The sequence below is a fragment of the Sparus aurata genome, chromosome 23 (assembly GCF_900880675.1).
Source record: "Sparus aurata chromosome 23, fSpaAur1.1, whole genome shotgun sequence".
In the NCBI taxonomy this organism is placed as follows: Eukaryota; Metazoa; Chordata; class Actinopteri; order Spariformes; family Sparidae; genus Sparus; species Sparus aurata.
This window is the reverse complement of record NC_044209.1, coordinates 24,162,906-24,185,427: the sequence shown is the minus strand read 5'-3', so window position 1 is coordinate 24,185,427 and position 22,522 is coordinate 24,162,906. Positions and strand designations below refer to the sequence as shown.

Below are 22,522 nucleotides of genomic sequence, written 5' to 3'. Positions count from 1 at the left end.
GCAGGGTCAAAAGTTCAATTTCTTGCTTTTGTTATCAGTTGTTTATCGTTTAACACACAGAGCGAAAACAGACAAATATTAGATTCAGACCATACAGTACATAGCATCATGTAGCATTATCATACACATCTACCAATGACTTTATCTTCACACTGTTAGTAATGTTAGTTACTTATTCTATGCTTTCTGTTGGTGAAATAGTTCATGTCCGTGGAAAGAAAATCTGGTAGAATAGATAAGTGTGATTTTGATGAATTAGTCCTCCTACTGTAGCGTTTGATAGACATTAAAACACACAGCTTGCAAGATAAAGCAAAGACGTGTTCAATCCAGATGTCTTCCTGACCTTCTCCTTTCATACAATCAGTTTAATTTCCTGTGACGGCAGGACAATCCACCCTGTAGCCTGCAATGTTTGTCTAATACCAGAACAAAGGGCTCCGCGTTTATAATCAGGTACTTTACAAAGACTCAATCAATCAGAGCTGAGGACTGGAAGTTTTCCAGTTAACAAGATCACTCTGTTTGTTCCAGATGTACTGGAAACAGATGACGAGACAATCAAGGTTCATCTGCTGATAAATGAAAACAACACAGGTTCCGCAAGATCCTTAGTGGTCGTTGGAGTTCCTCACTTGTACTTTGATGTATCTTTAAATTTCTTTTATACTATCTGTGAAGTTTGTTGTACTTGCACGCAATTCCTTGTAGGTCCTTTGAGCACTTTAAAAGGGCTTGAAAGTCATTGACACCCTAAAGTGTTTAGGTGATCTGCTATCAGCTGCCATTGACGGTCTTTGTTGTGCATGGGGACCCTTGAACTTCCTTAGCAAGTCCTTAATATCCTGAATGCTCAGAGGGTCATCATGCAGCAGTGAAAAGTTAATTTACTCGAGTCCTGCATTAAAGTGCTAATTTTTCACACTTCTTTATGTTTCTCAATGCAAACATTGTACACTTTACATGCAAACTGTACGATCAATACCCAACTGTATATAAAATAGTTCAAATCTATTTTATTTTAACGTCCAGTCACAGTTAGTGGGACTAAGTGGGGACTAGCGGTGTGGTTTCACATTGCAACCAACTGAACACCCCTCGACTCAATCTCAACAACTAAAACACCGCAATTCTTAGTTATAGGTAATTATACACTAATGAAAACATCATTATGAATATAATAATCCATAGTATACACAGTGGACCTAAGATTTTGTCATGCAGTAATTGTACTTTGAGGTTTTTCTACTTTAACTTCAGTAAAAGATGTGGTTGCTTCTACCATCACCACCCTCCCATGGATGCTTCCCTGGAGGTCCTTGAACATGAGCCTTTAAAGTCACTGAAGGTTGATGAAGGTGTTTGGTGTTCCATGAGGAAGATGATGACGATGATGATGATGATGATGAAGAAGCATGCAGAAGGCCTCTCCCATGATTAAAGCCCTCTGTAGATGATGGGGCTCCCGGTTCGGCCTCGTGGCTGCTGGCCCTTTAAGAGACGCGGGAGGCGGCGCGGAGCATCTTGTCTGCGGTGTTTTTGTCTCTCTGTCAGTGAGCGCTCCTGGGCCGAGGCGGCTGAAAGGATTTCCAGAGGGCAGGTAAGAAACGCTAAATAAGTTCCCCTCTCGTCTCTGCGTGGGTTTCTGTGCGTGCGTCTCTGTGTTTTCTTGTATTTTGACGCGCTTCAGACGAGGCGCCTTCTCGTGAGTGAGACTTCTTTTGTGAAGCGTCGGTTCAGCCCATTCCCCCGCTCCGCTCCTCTCCGCTCCTCTCCCCGCGAAGTAACGGCTCCTCCATCCCTCAGAACCACCGCAGCTTCCCTGAGATCATTATTACTGTCTCTCAGCACCAGCTGCTCGGACTAATTAGGTGTCATAATGTCTCGGTGGTGTTTGTTTACCTGGAGAAGACTGCTGATGAGTCTCTCGGTGCGTTTCTTTTTGTTCAGAGCATCAGTGACGGAGGCGCCGTTAACGACAAATCGCCTTAATATCATGATAATAAAAGATGTTTTATAATAAAACCAAATGAAATGAAGGTGAATTTATCACATATGATCTGTTTGCAGAGATTCTTCCTTTTATTTGGTTTTCTTATTATGATATAGTAGAATCGTCATTGTGTGTACAGTAACCCTGCTGGATCCATCATGTACAGTGTGTATTATTATGGTCACACAGGGCTCACGGAGAAAAGGTTTCTCCTCCGCACGGCCTCAACTTTTTCCCTCTTTTAATCAAAGCAGGACTTTGAGCGCTGCATTCGGCTCAGAATAAACTCCGTGTTGCAGCACATTTATTTGTGTTTTGCCCTTCATTAGGAAACTTTTCCCCCCACATGCCTGACAAATGATCGGTTGCGACAACCTTAAGCATTTTCATTTATTTTAAAAACAAAAAAGAAAAGGGGAAAAGCTGAGTGACGCCTGGAGGCTCGGGGGAGAGGGTGGGTCCGCGCATTCTGCGAGTTTTCATCACTTCCAGATGTTCGTCAGCTTCTCGCCGCCGCCGCTGCTGCTTTGCCCTCACATTTGCTCGTCTCGCCGCCTGCGGATGATCAGCGGACACCGAGGGGAGTTTATAGCCTCACAGGATGGATGAGGGCTGATGGAGATATGTGTGTATGTGTGTGTGTGCGTGTGTCAGCTGGATCCTGAGGAGGGAAGAGCTGCACTAAACTCTCATTCAACTGATTTAACTTTTCGGATCGAGCAGAAGCCATAATGGGAGCTGATTTCCCCCAATAAACAGATTTGTTAGGCCTTATTAGGCGAGGAGAATGTCCTCTCCTTGACTATGTGAGTGTTTTATGTTAGTGAGGAGGATTGTTTGTTTCAACAGTGAACTTAATGTGACAGCATTACTTATGATAAGTGCAGCTGACTGTCCAGATTCATCAGTAAACACTTCAGATGTTGTTCTGATGAGGGACATGCAGACCTTTGGCAGGATGTGGGTGGTGTAGTCATCAGCCTGTTACACTGCATCATACAATACACCACTGTCCTGCTGTTGTGTAATGGGGGGCTGCTGGCTGTATTAAATCACCTTCCAGTGAACAGCCACAGATTGTGGCAGCTGCGTGGCGCTCAGTCGGGCTCTGTCCTGTCATTCACGTCCATCACATGGGCTGGTCGTGTGGGTGGCTCGATCCCTCCGTCCAGCATTTGATTGGTTTATCGTGATTCGAATCTGGTGGACACAACAACAGTTTCGACAAAAAGATTAACATGATAAGCGTCATGATTTATCGCTGGACTCTTGTATCAGGCTTCTCTTGTGAACAAATATCTGAATGTTTCCAAATATGACTCACTAGTTTTGAGATCTAGTGAGTGAGAGTGTAAAAATAGTGAAAAATGACTTTTCCTCCACCCCTTGGAATCCCATCTGGGACCCCTGGGAGTCCCCCAGACTGCAGTTTTGGGATCTCTGCTCAGGTTTGTCAGCAGCTGAAGTTTCCTCCAGCAGTTTCTTTTTTTTTACCAAGCTGGAATGTGATTGTCTCATTACAGCATTTGGACCCAGGGGTGCTGTGGAGGAATGCAGGGTTATAAACCCCATTTGCACACTAGGCCACACGCCGGGCATTTAAATGGTTTAGCGAGGATAATGAAATTACACCCTGAACCTGCATGAGACTGTCTGTCACTGTCTAGAGTCGACCACTGATTTGCTAATCCAGACATCTTTACTGCCTGATGAATAATCTGCTCTGATGAAACAGCAGAGACGACAATGTTTATCACTTGTAATAAGGAAAGCCAGAGTGGATCAATTACGTATCAACTATTAAATTCATCTCCGACAAATTTTTAGGGAAAAAGTCAAATGTCCATATCTTCTGGTTTCTTTCCTCCTTTATGACAGTAATCTGAATCTCTTTGGGTTGTGGACAAAACAAGACACAAGACATTTGATCGACCAAACAACTAATTCATTCATCACAGATCAATCAACAGTAAACTGTAATCACAGCCTTTTATAAAAGTGTACAAGTGAGGTAATGGTATTTATTTAATTGTATCTGCACATGCCCCGCCCAAGTTAAAAAGTTTTTACATTTTCCACAGTGTTGTTAAAAGTACACAGAAGTCAAAGTAAAGATATTGTGTTGAAAAATAACTTTGGTAAAAGTGAAAGTCGCCCATACAAACATAAAGTCCTTGAATAGAAGTCTTTAAGTATCTGATATTAAATGTACATAAGTATCAAACGTACAAGTAATAGTAAATTATACATATATAAACACGTGTGCATCAGCTTTGTAGTATTTATCGACTGATTATCATATTCGACATTCAGCATTTTTTCTGATCAGGATCAGTGTTTTTCTGTCCAATTGCTGATAAAATAATCCATTTTAAAATGTGCTGTTTTGGCTCAGATGCTGCATACAGCCGGCAAAGTCAAACTGAAGTTATCACATTACTGTAGTGCAGTGAAAAGCAGAAAACTGAAATGTTCAAGTTAAGCACAAGTACCTGAACATTGTTCCTTGGAAAGTAAATGTACTTTTTCAGGGTTTTCCAAAAAAACAGACGTTCTTAGAGGTTTATTAATTCATGAATTAGGGATAAACATACGGCGCATTATTGCAGAAGCAGTATCAGCTTTATTTAGGGGAAGACAGTAAAGGTTAATACTCCTACTTAGCTGTCTTAATTGGGGAAGCAGCTATAGTAATGCTTTCAGTGAACATATGGTCTAATCTGGCTTTTGAGGTACGGGGGACAGTAATTCATTATCTGCTCAAATAACCTGACTTGATCTGCTTTAATACGTTAATCGCTCAGAAAAGCAAGATGGGCTTTTCTGTCCAGTAAGGCACACAAACATGTTGGAGGATGTTTCCCTGCCCCGTTTTGTTGTCTTTATGTCCACAGAGACTTTTGATGAACAGCTCTCATTGAATCAGGAAGTAATTGATAAGATCCCTGAGAGGGAACCACTTTAACTACATCACCGCTGCAGTCAGATTACTTCCTCTGCTCTGCTGGGCTCTCCGCCCGGTACCACATCGCATGCTGACCTCAGCTTTTAACCCCATCGCTGCTCTGACCGGCTCCCCACCACCCGTCCTACTGCCGTCTGGACTTCGTCTTCCACCCCTCCAGACCCTCACTGTTTCCTCAGAAAGGGCCTTTCTGCTCTGCATCATTCTTAATCCCCACCTCCACAACTGCACAGGAATTTCTCCCAAATGCCCTTTTTTTTTTTTGTCCTTTTTTTCCGGTGCCGCTCCTTGCTGCTCAGCCCCACCCTTGCTCAGTTTCCTGTCGGAGGTCAGCACAATGACCAATAGCGGGCTGGCGGGTGTTTACTCTGCTCCTGTTCCAGGAGTAATGGGAGCTGGCCGGCCCCTCCCCTTGGCCGTACTCTAGCCAGCAGCAGACGGCTCAGCCCAGTGCCGTCTGTTCCTCCACACCAACACTCCTTAATGTAAAAAACAGGGCTTTCTGTGAAAGGGCAGACAGTCCTGGAGGGGGACGTCCCATTGGATTATGATTTCACTGTCCTGAGGTTAAACCACATGTCCACATGTCCACATACGAGCACACAGTCTTTTCCATGTTGATATGAGATCATCTGGCCTCGTTACGTTACGTCTGACAGGCAGTGACGTACACGCGCCAGCCAATTTATGCTGGTTGACAAGTGGCTGTTGTTGCTTCTACAGTAAGCATTCTTTGGCTGTTCAGGGGAGAGTTTTGTTATAATCTTTCTGATTTATTATTCATCGAGGACCAGTTGGCTGAATGAAGCCATCTGTGCTGCAGAGTCACGAGGAGGACAAAGAAAGTCCTACTGGATGGATTCACAACCTCCTCCTCCTCCCGCTGTGATCTTTATCTCAAATTTAATACTCTTCAGTGTATTGTATATGTCTATATTCTGGTCTCTGCGGCCTGCTTCTCTGAGGAAAAAGAAAAAAAACCTCTGAACAACAGTCATCTTTTTTTAGCAAGACAAAGTGTAGCTTCTCGTTGGGATTCTCTATTGTCGGCCTATTTTTAGGGGTGGAATGCGCAAATGATGGTAATCTTCTAGGCGGAGCCATTTAAGACTATCAGCGAAGGTCCTTTGAAACTTTATATACTCATCGCGAGGCGCTCTTTCTGCTGTTCCCCCTGCGTCAACAGCAGCTGACTACATTCTGGTGTCAGGATTTGCTGTGATTCATACGACTGGAGTCCAAATCAGAGAGCAGTCATGGTCTTCTCATTCGAGAAGTTTCCATCTAAAACTCTCAGCAGCATTTCTTTTTTTCTCTCCCCCCCCCCCCTCCTCCTCTGGCAGTTTTGCCTTTCTTTCCTCACATTCCCACTCTTTCTCTCCCACCCTCCCTCACATACTGTACTACTCTCCCCTGCTTTCTCTCCCTCTTACCCCTGTTCCTTATTTTCCCTTCTCGTTTATGCTCTCCTCCTCCTTGTTACTCTTTCTCCTGGGCCGGGAGGAAGTGCCTGGGTTGTTTCTGGATCCTTTGGGAATAGAAAGATGGAGCTCCCTTTCCTGTAACCCTTTCTTCATCAGACACCAGACCATTGCAACACACCGTTTCCTGGTTCGCCGCATCAATTAGCCTGGTATGATGAGAGTCACGCATGCAGCGGAAAAAGCAGTGACCTTTAACTCACTTGTTGTCAAAATGTTGCTGCTCATTAGAGGATAATAAGCAGTAAATCATCAATGTATCATCATCCCACCGTTGGATTCACAGACAAATTAAAACCTGCTAAATCACTTTGCTTTCACATCACTGGTGCCCTTACCTGAATAAATCAATTTGAAAGCTACAGCTGTGTTTGTTGAGCTGTGGGAGTCTTCAGGCCGCGGCCAGTGTCAGTGTTTTTGGGGGGGGGGATCTGTGTGTTTTCATCTGTGCTGTGTGGGAGGCGATGGGAGTTCAAGTTGTCTCCAGTAAAGTTCGGTATTTGTCTTACACAAGCATGTGCCATCGGGGTTAAGACTGAATGCTCCATATAGTCTCTGATCCCGTCCTTTGGGAGTATTTTGGTATATACGTTTTCTATAATCACATTCATAATATTGTGTTGTCGTACACAATTAGCTGCGCAGATAGCCGGTCATTTTCTGGGTCTAGATATCAATCACTCAGTCCTGCTCTCTGTATTTGCAGTGTTTGTCAGTGTTTGGGTCTATAACAGCACCTCATCAACTGTTTGTTTGTTTTGAGGCAAATTTCCTTCGCCACACACTCATACACACACTGTTCCTCCCTGTCTCCCTCTCTCTGGGATGCCCCTCCTCGCTTTATATTAGAACCAGCTGTGGAACTAGAGGCCGAATGAATGGCTCTTTGTGATTTGGCTGTCGTTCCAGTCTAAAAGGTCTGTTTCTCCCCCCCCCATCCTTCCACCCTCTGCGGTATTGGCATGACAACAGCGTAAAACAATAGAGTGAACAACAATAAATCCTGTTATGATATTATGCAAAGGTCAGCCATCAGTATTCTTCGGGGCTGCGGGACCCTCCGACAAAATGTCGACCGTACGAGTCAAAGTGTGAGAATCAGCAGACGCGCTCATGCAGCTTATCTGGCGGACCCACACACACACACACACACACACACACACACACACACACACACAGGGGTTGAATCTCACGGTTCACATCTGTGTTGTCCACGAAGGGAACGCATTATAAGGCTCATGAAATCAGTCTGGCTTTAAGTCTTTAAAGGTGATCTGTGCAGATGACGGCAGTTCCCACAAGACCTGGAGGGGCGTGTGTGTGTGTGTGTGTGTACCAGCGGATTTGGTAGTGTTAGTCGCAGGCGCAAGAAAACAGAAAACATTGCCCAATCACATGGCAGGGAGGTTCCCAGCCTTGAATTGATTAGAGAGCCTTTAATTGGGGAGAGGAATGGGGTGGGGAGTGTTTCTAGGAAGCTAAGCTTGGATCCGGCTGCACTACAGTATGAGGGTGTGATTGGCATTTCATGGAGGTATATTGTTCACATCCGGCGTGTCAGTCAAAACCACTGGAATGTTATGGGAATGTTTTTACTGGCTCTGCCGCAACCTGTGTTTACGCTCGTGTGGGGGGCGGCTCTTTTGTAACCTGTCATAAGTCTGTTTTCATCTCCGTGTCAACAGAGCTGCGCACCTTTTAATCGACGTCCCCTGATGACTACTTGTCCGCATGTCTCCTTTTATATCCATGTGATTTAGATTTTTTGTGGCCGGCACACTGCTACAATCAGAAAGCCGTGACCGCAAAAGTTAAAATTTCCTTTTTTTTCTTGTTTCCCACAGGTGCTGACTGTAAGAGCGCAAGAAAAGGAAGGGAGAGCAAGGAGCCCGGGGAGGAGTGATCCGCGTCCTTGCAGCGCGAGCAGCTGGTATGAAGCGGAAAATAAATCCCTCTTTTCCTAATTCACAAACCATTCCCAAGCTTGAGCAGAATAGTAATCGGCAATGGCTGAGAGAGTCAGTAAGGCAGTGGAAAAATCCATAAAGATCTTCTCTGGGTGGCGGGAAGAGTGGTATTTCTGACTTAGCAATACTGAGGTCTAATCCTTTGTAATGGCAATAATAATAAGGTGACTCAATGAATGGAAGCAATGAGTTTGATAAACTTGGGAGAGCTGACCTCAAAATGAAGCCTGGCATCTTAAATTACTTGTCAGGGTGGTCTCAATCCTCTGACACACCAAAGAGACAAGAATGTATATACACACTGTTAATCAGATCCAGTTTTTAATCCTGCAGATGCAGGAGTTCAGCTGAAATGAATAAACCTGAAGCTGCCTCGCGAAAACAAACATTTTGCACTGCGTGCTGCGAGAGGCCGAGGACACTTGGGTATAATGCAGTTATTCTCGTGACATCTTACAGGACATACCGCAGACATGCAATTTGTGCTGGATGACCTGCATTTTACCCCCCGAGGGCTGTCTTAATCTTAATAGCAGGGGATAGAGGGAGTAAACCAGGCGATGTTCGCTTCCGTTAGTATGGTATGCAGCTGTATGGGGAGGTAGAGGAGGAGGGGGTATAATAGGGGCAAGACATTTGTCCTGGATGGAGCCAAAATGGTGGTGTGACGCTGGGGAGGGGCAGCGCACACTGGTTTCTGTTCAGATGTCATCTCAAAGGAACTCTGTTTGAGAGCTGGGAGAGAGGGAGGAAGGTCAGCTTCTCCACCCTGCACACACACACACAAACACACACACACTCAGGGAGGGTACGTACGTACACACAGGCTAACACGTCTGAAACGGCCAGTGAGCCACTGCTGGAGAAGCAGATGTGGAGGCTTGAGGGAGTGATGTGGGAGGAATGGCACCCAGACATTTGACTTTGTGTGTGTAGACGTGATTTGAAGGATACCGCACTGTAAGATTCAAAGAGGAGTCGAGTGGACGGTGTCAGTCTCGTCTGCTGGGCTGGGACGTTTGGTCGCTGAAGTGCAGATTCTAATTATACCTCATCCACTGTCCCCTGTCAGCGCTGTCCTCCACCCTCCTGTACACTCACACACGCCTGCTTTCTCCCAACCACTCCCCTTCTCCCTGTCCTGGTCTCACTTTCCCACACATGCAGTCATACCCAGACCGCACTGTACAACATGCAGCACGTAATCAATCTGACACTTTCAGTCCACACTACCCAGACAGACACTCAGAACATTTGATGAGCTTATTCCAGATCAGATAAAACACATTCATGTTGGATGAAAGAGAGTTTTTGGCGTATTTCGTTTTTTTTTTTTTCAACTTACAGCAGTTCTCTCTATTTCTTCCCCCCCCCCCTAAAAGATCTAGTGTAAGGAAGCCTTAAGATTAACATCAAGGACATCCGATAAATTCCTCAGCTGTACGCTAAAAAATAGACGGCTTGTTGTTGGTAATCTCATCACAGTGGAGCGAGGAGTACTTTTTATTCTCTCAGTGTCTGTGCGTGCACACGTACAGTATTTCCATGCCTCGGAGTGTGTGGCTATCTTGGTATGAGAGGGTGATGAAGGGGCACAGATAAGGGAGGAATCGCACCGGGACATTAAACTGACTGCAGGACTTCAAAAATACCAAGTCCAGTTCGTCAGTGTTTCCAAGTGTCCTACTTTTCACAAACGAGCAAGCACTGTCTACGGTCACAAGACAGCGAGAGAGAGGGAGGGAGAAAGAGTGAGAGCTCGACTTAAAGAAGCTGAAGGAACAGAAACGTGAAGTGAAGTGAACTGAGTCTGCCCTCAAAAACAAAGAGGAGGTTTGCAGTCCAAACTTCTGGTCTTAGCTGCTTGAAGTAATATAACGGTGTTCGACTGACTAATGCTGCTGGTGGCTTAAACATTACATCCCCGGTTCCCACAAAGTGATGACCTAGAAAGTTAATCTTTTCCAAGCAGACACAAACTCAGAGGCACTGGCCTTGTGGGCTCTCTGTCGTCGCTGGCACTGTGTTGCTCTCTGTGGGAGGAAAAAGCACAATCTTGTGTTTGTAAGAGTCAAAATGCATTACCCCTGGTATGAAAAATGCATTGAAGTGCGCAGCGTTTCACTATGCCTTCTGTGCTGAAGTAATGAGCGAGTGAATGTGGAGGGAGTGCGAGACAGCGACCGGCTGAAACCTCCTGATCATCAGCTGACGTCGAGCGGGGGAGAAAGCACCAGAAAAAACATAAAAGAAGCACAAATAGAGAAGAAGCAGGAGGGGTGAGATGTGGAGAGAGAGCGGGGAGAGAAAGAGGAGAGAGTGTCTGTAAACCCTAAATTGAGAGGCGAAGTTAGCGTGCACAGATGATTCCTAATAAGGTTGTAACTGGCAGTCTCAAAACCTCTGTCCTGGAATTAGCTGCCAGGAAACTTTCCCCTGTAACTCCTCATCTCTGAATGCTATCCGAAACAAACACACAATCGAGTGTGACCCACTACGCTCCGAAAAAATGAAGGGATAAATTTAGAAAGGGTGCACGAGGGTGAAGTAGAGAAAGAAACAATAAAACTATTTCTGACCTTCACGGGAACAAAAGGGAACAGTAGGGTCAAAAAGAGCAATCATCTGTTGCAGACTCACATCTTTGTCGTCAACTTATAAAATGTCCAGATAAATGCTATTTTTGTCCTGCACACATCCTCATTTATTATTGAACTGGCTTCATATTATTGGAAGCAAAATAACTCATGTTCTTTTTTTTTAAACTTCTCTTGTGTGCTTATTAATGAGTCGACATGTCTCTGTTCCTCCGCAGGTGAGAGTTCGTGGGTGACTGTTTGATTGGCTGCCACAGACTCAGAATGGCTCAGGTGCTGCATATGGACCCCGGCTTCCCAGGTGCACCTCCAGTTGTTTTTTTTTACTGAAATTGTTCCACATTTTAGTGATGTTTTATTAAGATAACTAATTATTTTTGTTATTTATGTGATTTAAACTTTCAGACAACTTTAAAGTGACTTAATAGTTGCACTGTTCAGACACTTGACAAGGTCGGGTTATAGTGACTGCACCTCTCCACTTTGAACCTATTTTACTGATTGTTTCTTAAAGCCCAAAGTTACAGCTATTTTCTGAAGTCTGAGCCCAAGATTAGACGCAGATTTCCGTTTGTTTAAAGTTGATTTCCTTCCCCCTCAGGGAAACTCAACCCGCCTGCTCCCCCTTCCCTGCACGGCAAAGAACAGGAGGCGCCCTACTCAGTGGAGACCCCCTATGGATACCGTCTGGACCTAGACTTCCTCAAATATGTTAACGACATAGAGAAGGGAAACACCATCAAGAAGGTGCCTATCCAGCGACGGCCACGGTATGGCTCCCTGCCCCGCGGCTATGGCTACACCGGCTCCTGGTGGACCTCCACAGAGTCTCTGTGCTCCAACACCAGCATGGACAGCCGGCACTCCTCCTTCTCCTACTGTGCCCCAGGCTACCACACGTCGCACAGGCCCAGCTTCAGCACTGCACGGGTGGAGAAGACCCTGCTGGATGCACGCAGGAAGCTGGAGGAGGAGAAAGAGGGGCGGAGATTCTCCAACCTTGGCAGCATGCACAGCAGTGTGGCAGGCTCGAACACCTCTCTGAGCAGTGCACACAGCTTCAACCGAGCCCAAGGGGGAGGCGGATCCTTCACCCCACTGAGTTCTGGCCTTTCCACTCCAGTGACCCCAACACCAGCACACCTGCAGCATGTCAGGGAGCAGATGGCTGCAGCCCTCAGGAAGATAAGAGAGCTGGAGGAGCAGGTGAAGACCATCCCTGTGCTGCAGGTCAAAATCTCCGTGCTGCAGGAGGAGAAGCGGCAGCTCAGCGTCCAGCTGAAGAGCCAGAAGTTTCTAGGTCATACTCTGGGTTTCAGCCGAGGTCGCACCAGAGGAGAGCTCTACATCGACATCCCTGAGGAGGAGGCGAATAATGGAGCTAAGAGCAGCAACAAGCCAGCGGGGCCACTGTCTCCCACCACACCTGAGGGCTCCAAGCAAGACTCGGGGTGTGAGATCGAGGACACAGTGATTGTGGGTGGAGCGCGACCGGATGCAAAGCGAGAAGTACGCACCATCGGAGTGGGACCAGAGGACACAAGGGGCAGTCGTCAGGTGGGAGTCTGGGTTCGGGAGGAGGATCTGGGGCTGCTGCCAGAAGCAGAGGCTCTTAAGAATCAAGTGGGTCAGCTTGAGGGCCAGCTAAAGAGGACGATGCAGGAGCTGCAGAGTGCACAGCAGCAGGCCGAAACAGTCCAGAACGCGCCTCAGCCAGAGCATCCAGTCATAGCCACCAGCATGGGCTGGCAGGAGCCCCAAGGCTGCAGCCTGCACACTCTGGTCAGCTTCACTCAGCTGCCGCAACAGAGGGAACAGAGGACTGTGGGAATCCAGGTGTACACACTGGAGCAGCCCAAAGTGGTGGAGGTGGGCACTCTGCTCCGGGCAGAAACCTGCAGCTCCCCCTCGCTTCAACCAGCTGCTGGAGTCGTGGAGGGTCACCACAGAGGACAAGCTGAAGGTCAGCGGGTAGTGTAGGATCGAGGACACTCAGTTACTAGTGTGTGACCTTTATATGAACTGTCTAATGCAGTCCAATGCTTCGGGAATGTCATAATGTTCCATATTTGTTTGCTGTGTCACTTTAGATGTTGATGTAAGCGGACAAAACATTAGAAACACTTCAGTTTAAAGAATAACACAACCCCACCACTATCTGCAGCCTGAATCAGCACCCCTGACACGTTATAAACCAGGATTTATTGAATTACTGTTGTATTGGAATTGTGCCAGATTTTGTCCAGATGTATGAATTTGACTATTAAAGTCTTTTTTCTGTCTCACAGACGGTCCAGTTGAATTGCCGATTGCAGTCAGCTCCAAGCAAGTGCGCGACGTCCTAAAGAGCGAGCTGTCCACTTCGGTACCTGTCGCCACTCCTGTCGTTGCTGTAGGCGCGCCTGGCAATCAGACTGTTTTGATGCATCCTAAAGAAGGGGAGACACACCTGCATACATCCACAGAGGCTGTCCAGTCACAAGAAGGCCCAAAGACAGGTAACTGGACTGAACAAAACACCCCGTTACGACTTCTGCCACATCACGTTCCTGCTGTAAGTGTGATCACTGTTATCCTTTCCAGCCTCATCTCCACAGTCTTCCCTGAGGTCCATTATGAAGCGTAAAGCAGAAGGTGAACCAGGATCTCCCTCCACAAAGAAAAATCTACAGTTCATTGGAGTCAATGGAGGGTAAGTATTATGTTCATCCACTGAGTGCTGTGCAATTACTCCTCCTGTTCTCGCCAAGATTATACTGTAAGAGATATAAGTAGAAATGCATGTGTTTACCTTGCTTATATTCTTACATTGACAAAACCGATGTGAGTTACAAAGACTTGGAGATGTTTGCCACTGAAGTGTTTCGTTGTCTTGCAGGTATGAGTCCACGTCATCAGACGATAGCAGCAGCGAGAGCTCCGATGAGGCGAGCGACTCCAGCGAATATCACGAAGCCAGAGAAAAACTGCCAGAGTCAGCCGCCCAGCACCAGCAAATAACCCACAGCCAGGCCTCCCAGCCTCCACAAATCAACAGTGTACCTCAACAGACTGCCGTCAAAACTGTCATTCCAGACTCGCAGCAGAGTCCCAGCCAGTCTGCAACTGTAGACACAAGACCGCCAGACAAACCCCCCCGGTCACTAGCGCCGGACACTGTTATACAAAATTGTGCCTCACAGCCACCAGCCTCGGTCTCCACTGTAACTCCTCCATGTCCGGCAAACGATCCTGCCTCTACAGAGACCGTCAACCAGCCATCAGAAAAACACACAGTCACCCGGGACGTCACCTCCACATCATCAAGCACTGAATCCACTCCTGGACAAAGCTCCGTGAAGTCCTCAGTTACCTGTTCTTCATCGCCGTGTGTCACTAAAACGACTGAGATCACCAAGCAGCAATACAGCGCCCAGTCAGAAACAACCGTCCTCAGCAGCCGGTCAGAGTTACAACCAGCAGCTGAAAGTGTCGCGAATGACACTGCCACAGCGCCAGCCAAACAAGTCAGGTAAAACACACACACGGTTAACAGACAGACTGATAGGAACATAATGTGTGTGAGGATTAGTGACTGATGTTGTTGTCTCCCCGTCTGTCTCAGACTGGAGCTGAGTGACGGCCTGATGTCGGCTCTTCATGCCCTGCAGAAAGCCCTCGGGGACGCCAATGCCTTCAGCCAACAAGGAGCAGTAGGTGTTCATTTTGTTCACTTCATTTAATCAGGATAATCCAGTCAGTGTCAATACTGCTTTCCAGGAAGCACAATCAAGTGGAAACTCAGTTGTGAACCACTCTGTCCCGACTCTGACATGTGTGTGTGATAGGTTTCCTGCAGTATAAGATGTGCGCTGCATCTCTACATGTTTGAATTATTCAGGAGAAGACAGTTATAAAAGGAATTCCAGTACTTTCTCTTTCTGGTGTGTAGACCACTGAAAGGTACAGAAAGTTTCAGAGTCGGTCCAGCTGATCGCCTCAGCCGGGAGCCACGACATGTGATCCTCCAGGGCAGCTCTGACGATCAAAGTGTGTGTTTGTGCCACAGGCAGTCTCACATTGTTGTTGTTCAAGTGTCTGACAACATCATGGAAAGGATCCCTGCAAATCTTGACATTTTTGTGAGGCAGTAAAATCCTTTTTGTCTAACCAGAAACAGCCGCAGCCAAGTCCACCAGATTCCATTTACAGAAACAGTCATTTTATCATCGTAAAACATGCTTGATTCAAACTCGACAGAAAAGCAAAATTAAATTAACCAAAACCATAGTGGCTAATCATCACCTCTGGTTTGGTTGAAATAAATCCTTAATTCGCTGTGTCAGATGTGAAAAACCCTCTGAGAGGAAAACAGAGAAGCAGCAGAGAAAACAGCCGGCGGAGCCAGAATATTTGATCATCTAACGCTGAGAGTTAAAGGTTTATTTTGTTCAAGCCAGAACCAGAGTTGGTGATTGATGAGCGGAGAGACGAACCAAGACAGTTCTGATGAGTTTTATCTTGTTTTTGTCGAGTTTCACAATGATAAATTTTCTTCACGATGGCTTTGAACAGAGCGACATATTGGCTGCTTCTGGTTATTCAAAGAGGGATTTTCTGTAGGGATACTTTCACATCACCTCATATCACATTTAAAGATGTCCACAAAGATTAGATTGCTGTCACTGCGGCCCGTTCATCATTAATACAACAAAACCAAGCTCAGGTTAAAAAATACTTGACTCTAGACTCAGTTTTCTTCATCTTTTTCAGCATTTTTGCAAGGACTCGGTTTCCAACGAAGCCTTTTCTCATTTTTTGATCCTAATACAGTCACCGTGGTCAGTCTGCGGGCCTGCGAGCTGTTCTCTTGCATTTCCCCAACAGTCTGTCAAGTGTGTTCGCGTCTCTAATCGTCCTCATTGTGTCTGATCTCAGAGGGCGGCTTACACCACCGTGCTGCAGGAGTGGCTGCGTGTGTCCTGTCACAAAGCGGCGGACACGGCCGTCGTCAAGGCCTACATGAGCACCTTCGCCTCCCTCTCCCCTCAGCTGCTGGAGTTTGTAATCAACATGGCAGACGGCAACGGGAACACGGCGCTCCACTACACCGTCTCCCACTCCAACTTCCCCGTGGTGAAATTGCTGCTGGACACTGGTGAGCTGTGTGTGTGTGTGTGTGTGTGTGTGTGTGTGTGTGTGAGTGAAGGATATTAACTAAAGCATTCAAGATAACATGAGTATAAAGTTAAACTCCTCTTCATCCGGTTGAGTCAAGTGCTGAAGTGTTTCCCTGAGTTCAGTCATTTGATTTGAGTGTCACACATCGTCCCCAACATGTCATACATCCCTGTCATTGTTTGGGCTGCTGTTGTACTACCTGTCAAACTGATTGCCCCTCTACACCTGACAGGCCTGTGCAATGCTGACAAGCAGAACAAGGCGGGCTACACGGCCATCATGCTGACAGCTCTGGCTGCCTTCCACTCAGACAGCGACCTTCAAACCGTCCTGCAGCTGCTGCGCACTGGGGACGTCAACGCCAAGGCTAGCCAGGTACGCCCTCTGCTGCTCTTAGGTTGTACTGCAGCTCCAAACAACAATCAGACCCATGAGACTTTCTCCCACAGAGCACTTACATTTGCTCCCTCCTGATAATACTGAAGAGTTTGTCAGCAGATGCGAGCTGCAGCATGTAAACAAATGCAGTCAAGATGCTGAATCAGTTTTATTACTGAAATTGGACCTACATGTTGTAAGATTTCGAATAATGTGTTTGCAGGCTGGTCAGACGGCGCTGATGCTTGCGGTCAGCCACGGTCGAGGGGACATGGTGCGGGCGCTGCTGTCCTGCGGAGCACAGGTCAACATCCGTGATGACGACGGCTCCACGGCGCTCATGTGTGCCTGCGAACACGGTCACGTGGACATCGTGCGTCAGCTACTGTCTGTGCCGGGCTGTGACGCCACTCTCACCGATAATGTAAGCACACATTTCCCTTCCTTCTTTCTCTGTCTGTGTTTTACCCGTCGTTTCACCGTCATCCTCTCGTTTCTTGCAGGACGGCAGCACTGCTCTGTCCATCGCCCTGGAGGCCAGCCAGAATGACATCGCTGTGCTTCTGTACGCTCACCTCAACTTTGCAAAGCCTCCGTCCCCTGTGAGTACTTCAGTACTCTGCTAACATAGAAGCATACAGGAAAACATCCGTCACAGAAGAAGACCACTGATTTTACCACTCACAGTTGCCTCAACAAGGCACAGTGTAATGTGTGCAAGGATAGACTAGATAAAGATAGCATCTTCCGATCAGCCACACCTTTAAAACCACTGACAGGTGAAGTGAATAACATTGATCATCTGGTTACAATGCAGTATTCCTCCATTGGAAACCTTGGGTCCTGACATTCATGTGAATACCACCTGACATATATAAACCAAGTACATCTCCTCGTGGCAACAGCACGCCCAAATAGCAGTGGGTCTCCTGAGCAGGATAATGCGCCCTGCAACACCCCCAAAATTGTTCAGGAATTGTTCATGGAAGGTGAGAAAGAACTCCAGGTATAGACCAGGCCTTCAAATTCCCCTGATCCCATTTCAGTCGAGCATCTATGAGACAAGACCGATCTGGGGTTGAGACCACTTCAACCAACATTGTGGAACATTTTGCCACCGTCTTTGGGGCAACTAAAGCACATCATTTGAACAAGACATCGGGAGATTTCTAGCCTTATTTCCAAATCATCGTATCCTAAGCCTAACCGAACAGTTTTTGTACCTACATGAAACCAGACCGTAAGCATTGTCCCAACATAAAATGGAAAATGGAAATGTAAAGAAAAGTTTCAACATATCAGGGCTTCGTAGAAACGTATTGCGACTGGATTCTCTTTTTCGCCTGTGGTGTTCATGTTGTGGCTGATCATTGAACCAACACTCATGAACCAATTTAACAACAATCAAACCTTTTTTTCCCCCTTTTTTGTTTTTCTCCTTGTCTAGGTTTCACCGAAGTCTCCTCTCTTGGGCTCTTCTCCTCCTTCTGGTGAAACAAAATAAACTCTGCTCCGGCTCGACAGCCAATCCACAGCATCTTCTCATATTACAGTGTGATTCCCTTTCATCTGTGTAATTAATAGAAACAACGAGTTTGTGTGTGCGTTTGTTCTCACCTGCCATAATTTAATACCATTATAACGTGCAGATAATGACACGACGGCTTTCACCATTGTTATCCATTGCTTTGTTTTTACACAGTGGTCCTATTTTTTTTTTTTTGAAGTCACAGCGGTGGTTGAAGACGTGGATTACTTGTTTGGTACAGAACAGTCTGGTCCTGCGGTGATCCGGTGGTCAGCCCTGATTTAAGGAGCACTTACAAGTCAAAACTGTTCACGACATTACTCTACACTGTTCATCATTATACACGTGTTGTTTTACTCCGTATGTTTCTTGTATTAGTTGCGTCATAGAGCGATGTGTTTTCATTGTAACGTGTACAATAGCTCTTATGCAGTAGCATCATTATGTGTGTGTGACCATCACAGCCATTTGGAATAACAAAAGCCACCCCTCTCATGGATAAGTGTCCTTGCATCAACGAGCTCATTGGTGCTAGAGTACAGAAAACAACACAACAGCAGTTTATCAATATTTATACACAAGATTTATTTACTCTAGAGTATTTTTGATATGGATTTTTTTTTTTTTTTTAATTCTTAATACAGGACCTCCAAGGCTCAAGATTTTTTTATTTCCCAGGCAACGGTTAAGTTATTACACCTTTTTAACCAGAAAACAAAAATAACATATGTGTCGACCACATTCCCCCAAAATAAAACCCAAAGATGTATCTCTCCTAACAGCTCGGTGACACTGTATATTGTGGTGATAATGTTAGCACAGGCCTAGCATCAAGTGTGAAGGAAGACAGGTGTCAGCATTACTCTCTGAAGGCGACGGTACGATGGTCTTTGTATTTTTGTACGTGAAGGTATTTTGGATGGTTGGAGAGAAGGCGTAGAGTGTATCTGTGTTTGTTTTATTCTGTGCTTATACGATTTAACAAGACTTTGTTGAGAAACGACTGAAAGCGCCGGAGAAGCCGGTGAGATTTTGTCAGGGAACTAGAAAGTGACTGATTGGGTGACTTTAAAGGACGGGCCATGTAAGATGTGAATATCAAAATAATATATGTCAATATAAACCGGTAGTTATGATGCCTGAAATCACATTCCTTGAAGAAAAGTGCATAGGCTATTGATGTCAAAAAAATTTCTATTGCTTTTTAAAGATTTTTTCACAGTTTTCATATTCACTTTTAAGCGACTGAATTTTTTATAAAGTCTCAAGTTTTTAATTTAAGTATCTACCTTTTTTTATACATTTAGGATTTTTAAACCCACACCTACTTTATGTAATCGCACAGCTCCTTGGTTTATGTTTTATGAAGGTTTGTGTAAAATTCTAGATTGTGTTTCTCGATGGATTAATAAATGTGGACCACACTGTTTCTGTTGCATTTGTTATTATTATTATTGTTGTTTGTGCTACATTATAATAGCAATGATTCTCTTGGTCGAGAAACATAATTAAAAGCCCCCTCATGATGGTTGTGCATGTCAGGAAATGTCCACTAGAGGGCGTCCAAACACCAACAGTTGTTCCCTCAACACTGAGCAGCACAGTTTACTAAAGTAAAGCCAGCCAGTGTCATCAAGAGTCCCAAAACCATCACAACTGTCCCAGCTGTTGTGACCCATTTAATTTCATATGTACACTTCAATTCAATCTAATCATTTTCAGTGTCACTCATGATGACAAACTACTTTCCATAATCAAAGTGAGTCATTTTAAGGGGAGAATAAGTCAAAATTCTCTGATTCCACCCTTTTAACTGCAAATATTTTCTGGTTCACTCCTCTAAGTAAACTAAATCTCTTTGAGTTGTGAACAAAATGACCTTACTGTGCATGCTGTGAAGCGTGACGGTGCAGGCACTGGATAGAAACCTCCTATTAGTTCATCTGATAAACGGGAAACAATGAACTGATCTTTAAGCTTTAAGACTTAAATGCAGGATTAGTATCGAAACAGTAGAACAGGTGGACTGTGACACAGGCTGCAGCAATTTAGGAGCCGCCTGGCTGAAGTCAGTGCCTGTGACAGACTGTTAAAATAGGATAGAGCTAAAAAAGAGCCTCATATAGTGACTTTTATAAGATCTGATAATGGTTCTGGTATTTTCACATGTGAACTAATACTTTATCATGTGAAAAGAAAATAATTTATGTGAACTAGACCGTTAAGCGATTCTTATTTTCACGTTTTCTCAAGAGATTTACATACATTCTTATGTGAACTTGACATGGAAAGGAATTGACCTTTTTTGACATGTGAATGAAAATGTCCACATAATACATTCACATTTCCACATGTATATCACAGATGTTCACACATTTCTTTTTATAATAGATCAAACTTTGTATCTCTTAAATGAAATTGTCTTTGCACACCTAGTCTGAGCTTTTAGTTTGGCCTTTGTTAACAGCCTGGCGCTCTACAATCATCTGTTCAGACTATTTAAAGTGAATGTACTTCTCACTGTATTCATTTGAAACTGACCTACTTATTTTTTCTTCTATCAGCAACAACCAGATGACCACGTGTGCTTGTTTAAAACCACACAATGACGTGCAGCATTTTGAGAGCACTGGTCCCAATCTCAAGTGAAAAACACTTGCCGTCACACCAGCTGTTTTCCTCAGACTGCTGCTTGTCTTTGGGAGGAGTCTGTGAGATAACGTGCTCATGTAAGCAATGTCTTATTTGTTATGTTTGAGATCATGTAGAATGTAAGAGGGGACATAGAATCCAATCAGAAATGAGCTGTCTATTTTCATAATAATAAAGGTCCAGTCACTCCAAGACGGCAATGAAAAATCTAAATACGGCCTGAATAAGTTCGTATCTCTGTTGTCTTCTCATCCAAAAGCCTTTAGCTATGAAATAATTACTCTGTTCTTTTGTTTTTTTTAATTGACTGCAAATTTCCAGTTGTGTAAGGCAGCAGCTGAGCACTCTGCCTTTGATATCAGCTGAGCAGCACACTGGATAAACAGCTTATCTATTTGTTCTTTTGAGAGGCTCCACCCTCACAGCTGCCAGCTACAAGTCGGATGAGCTGGAGACGCCTCCATGACCTGGCAAGAAACACACAAACTCACTTCAGTCGTCATGTTGGAGAGTTACCAACTGATAAACTAATCTATTAATGTTGCAGTGCCAAGATTTAAAATCTGTCTGAATAAACTGAACCGAGGGAAGACCAGTCATGGAATGTAATCTAGTACTTTTACTCAAGCACTCAGTGTCAGTATGGAGTAAAGTTAAGATATTGTGTCGAGATATTACTTCAGTAAAGGTGAAAGTCACCCATGTGAGGAGTTCTGGAGTAAAAGTCTTATGGTATCTTATATTCAATGTACTTTTGGCAAACAATTATCGAAAGTAAAAGTAAATTACACATACTGTATATTTACATGTATGTTTGAAGATATTGTGTCCTTTTTTTCTGATTACTGAAATCAGAGGTTGTTTTTTATTTTTATTTGATTGACAATAAGATAAATTAATGAAAAATGTACTTCTTTGGCTCCGATGCAACATGTAATCAGCCAAGAAACAAACTAATGTTATCAAATAATGTTGTGGAGTAGAAAGTATATACAAAGATATAAAGTATAAGGTGTTGGGAAAGTACCGAGTAAATGTTGTAGTTACATTCACTGAAAGTACTTGAGAAACACAACTTGGTGTATTTCTATTTTGTGCTCCTTTACACTTCCTCTCTTGTAGATTTTGGATTCAAATATTTTAATCATATTCATCTGATTACCATAGTTGCTCTACAGACTGACCACAGTGCAGCTGACTCTAGTATACAACATGTAAATACACATCATTTACTTTAACACCTATTTTTTAGTTACCCAATGACTTTTACTGACAGACAGTTACTTTGATATTGAAGCATGCTTAATAACAGACACTTAAACAGACTTTTACTCACTTTCTTTCACTTTTACCAAAGTAATATTCTAACATGCTTTTACTTTTACTCAAGTGTGACTTTGTGTACAGCCTGTCTGACCAGACAACAACAGCTGAAGTCAGACACTCACATAAAAACTATTTTGTCTTTCTTTGAGTGAATTGTGATTTGAGATATTGTTCAGTAACTGCTGGAAAGGTCCATTTGTGCAACTTCCTGTGATGAAATTGTTCATGAACACACAGACCCTACATGCTGCCCTGCCATAACAAATAGCATCTGAAATATAGATTCAGATATATAGAATATAGAAACACTGTAACTAATACTATGCTACATATTCTGACATTGATAATTCAAATTTTTGTTCCAAGGGATGATCTCTTTTGTTATCTCTCCTCCAACCTGCGACAATCCCTTGGACCGCCTTCCCCGGCCTATCTTGGAGGAGGTCCTGGGTGTGTCCCTGCTCTGCTTCAAGCA

At 44.6% G+C, this 22,522-nt stretch overlaps 1 protein-coding gene across 1 annotated transcript; it reads left to right on the top strand.

Moving 5' to 3' along the window:
- The first annotated feature begins 1,481 nt into the window (after positions 1-1,481).
- On the top strand, positions 1,482-19,498 carry kank2 (KN motif and ankyrin repeat domains 2). The gene is made up of 13 exons (XM_030408366.1): positions 1,482-1,600; positions 8,284-8,369; positions 11,222-11,304; positions 11,605-12,966; positions 13,292-13,501; positions 13,587-13,695; positions 13,882-14,514; positions 14,608-14,695; positions 15,921-16,140; positions 16,396-16,538; positions 16,765-16,965; positions 17,045-17,143; positions 17,989-19,498. Exons 3-13 carry the CDS (start codon positions 11,268-11,270, stop codon positions 18,043-18,045), a joined length of 3,159 nt encoding a protein of 1,052 aa, XP_030264226.1. The 5' UTR covers positions 1,482-1,600; positions 8,284-8,369; positions 11,222-11,267; the 3' UTR covers positions 18,046-19,498.
- Positions 19,499-22,522: the final 3,024 nt, after the last annotated feature.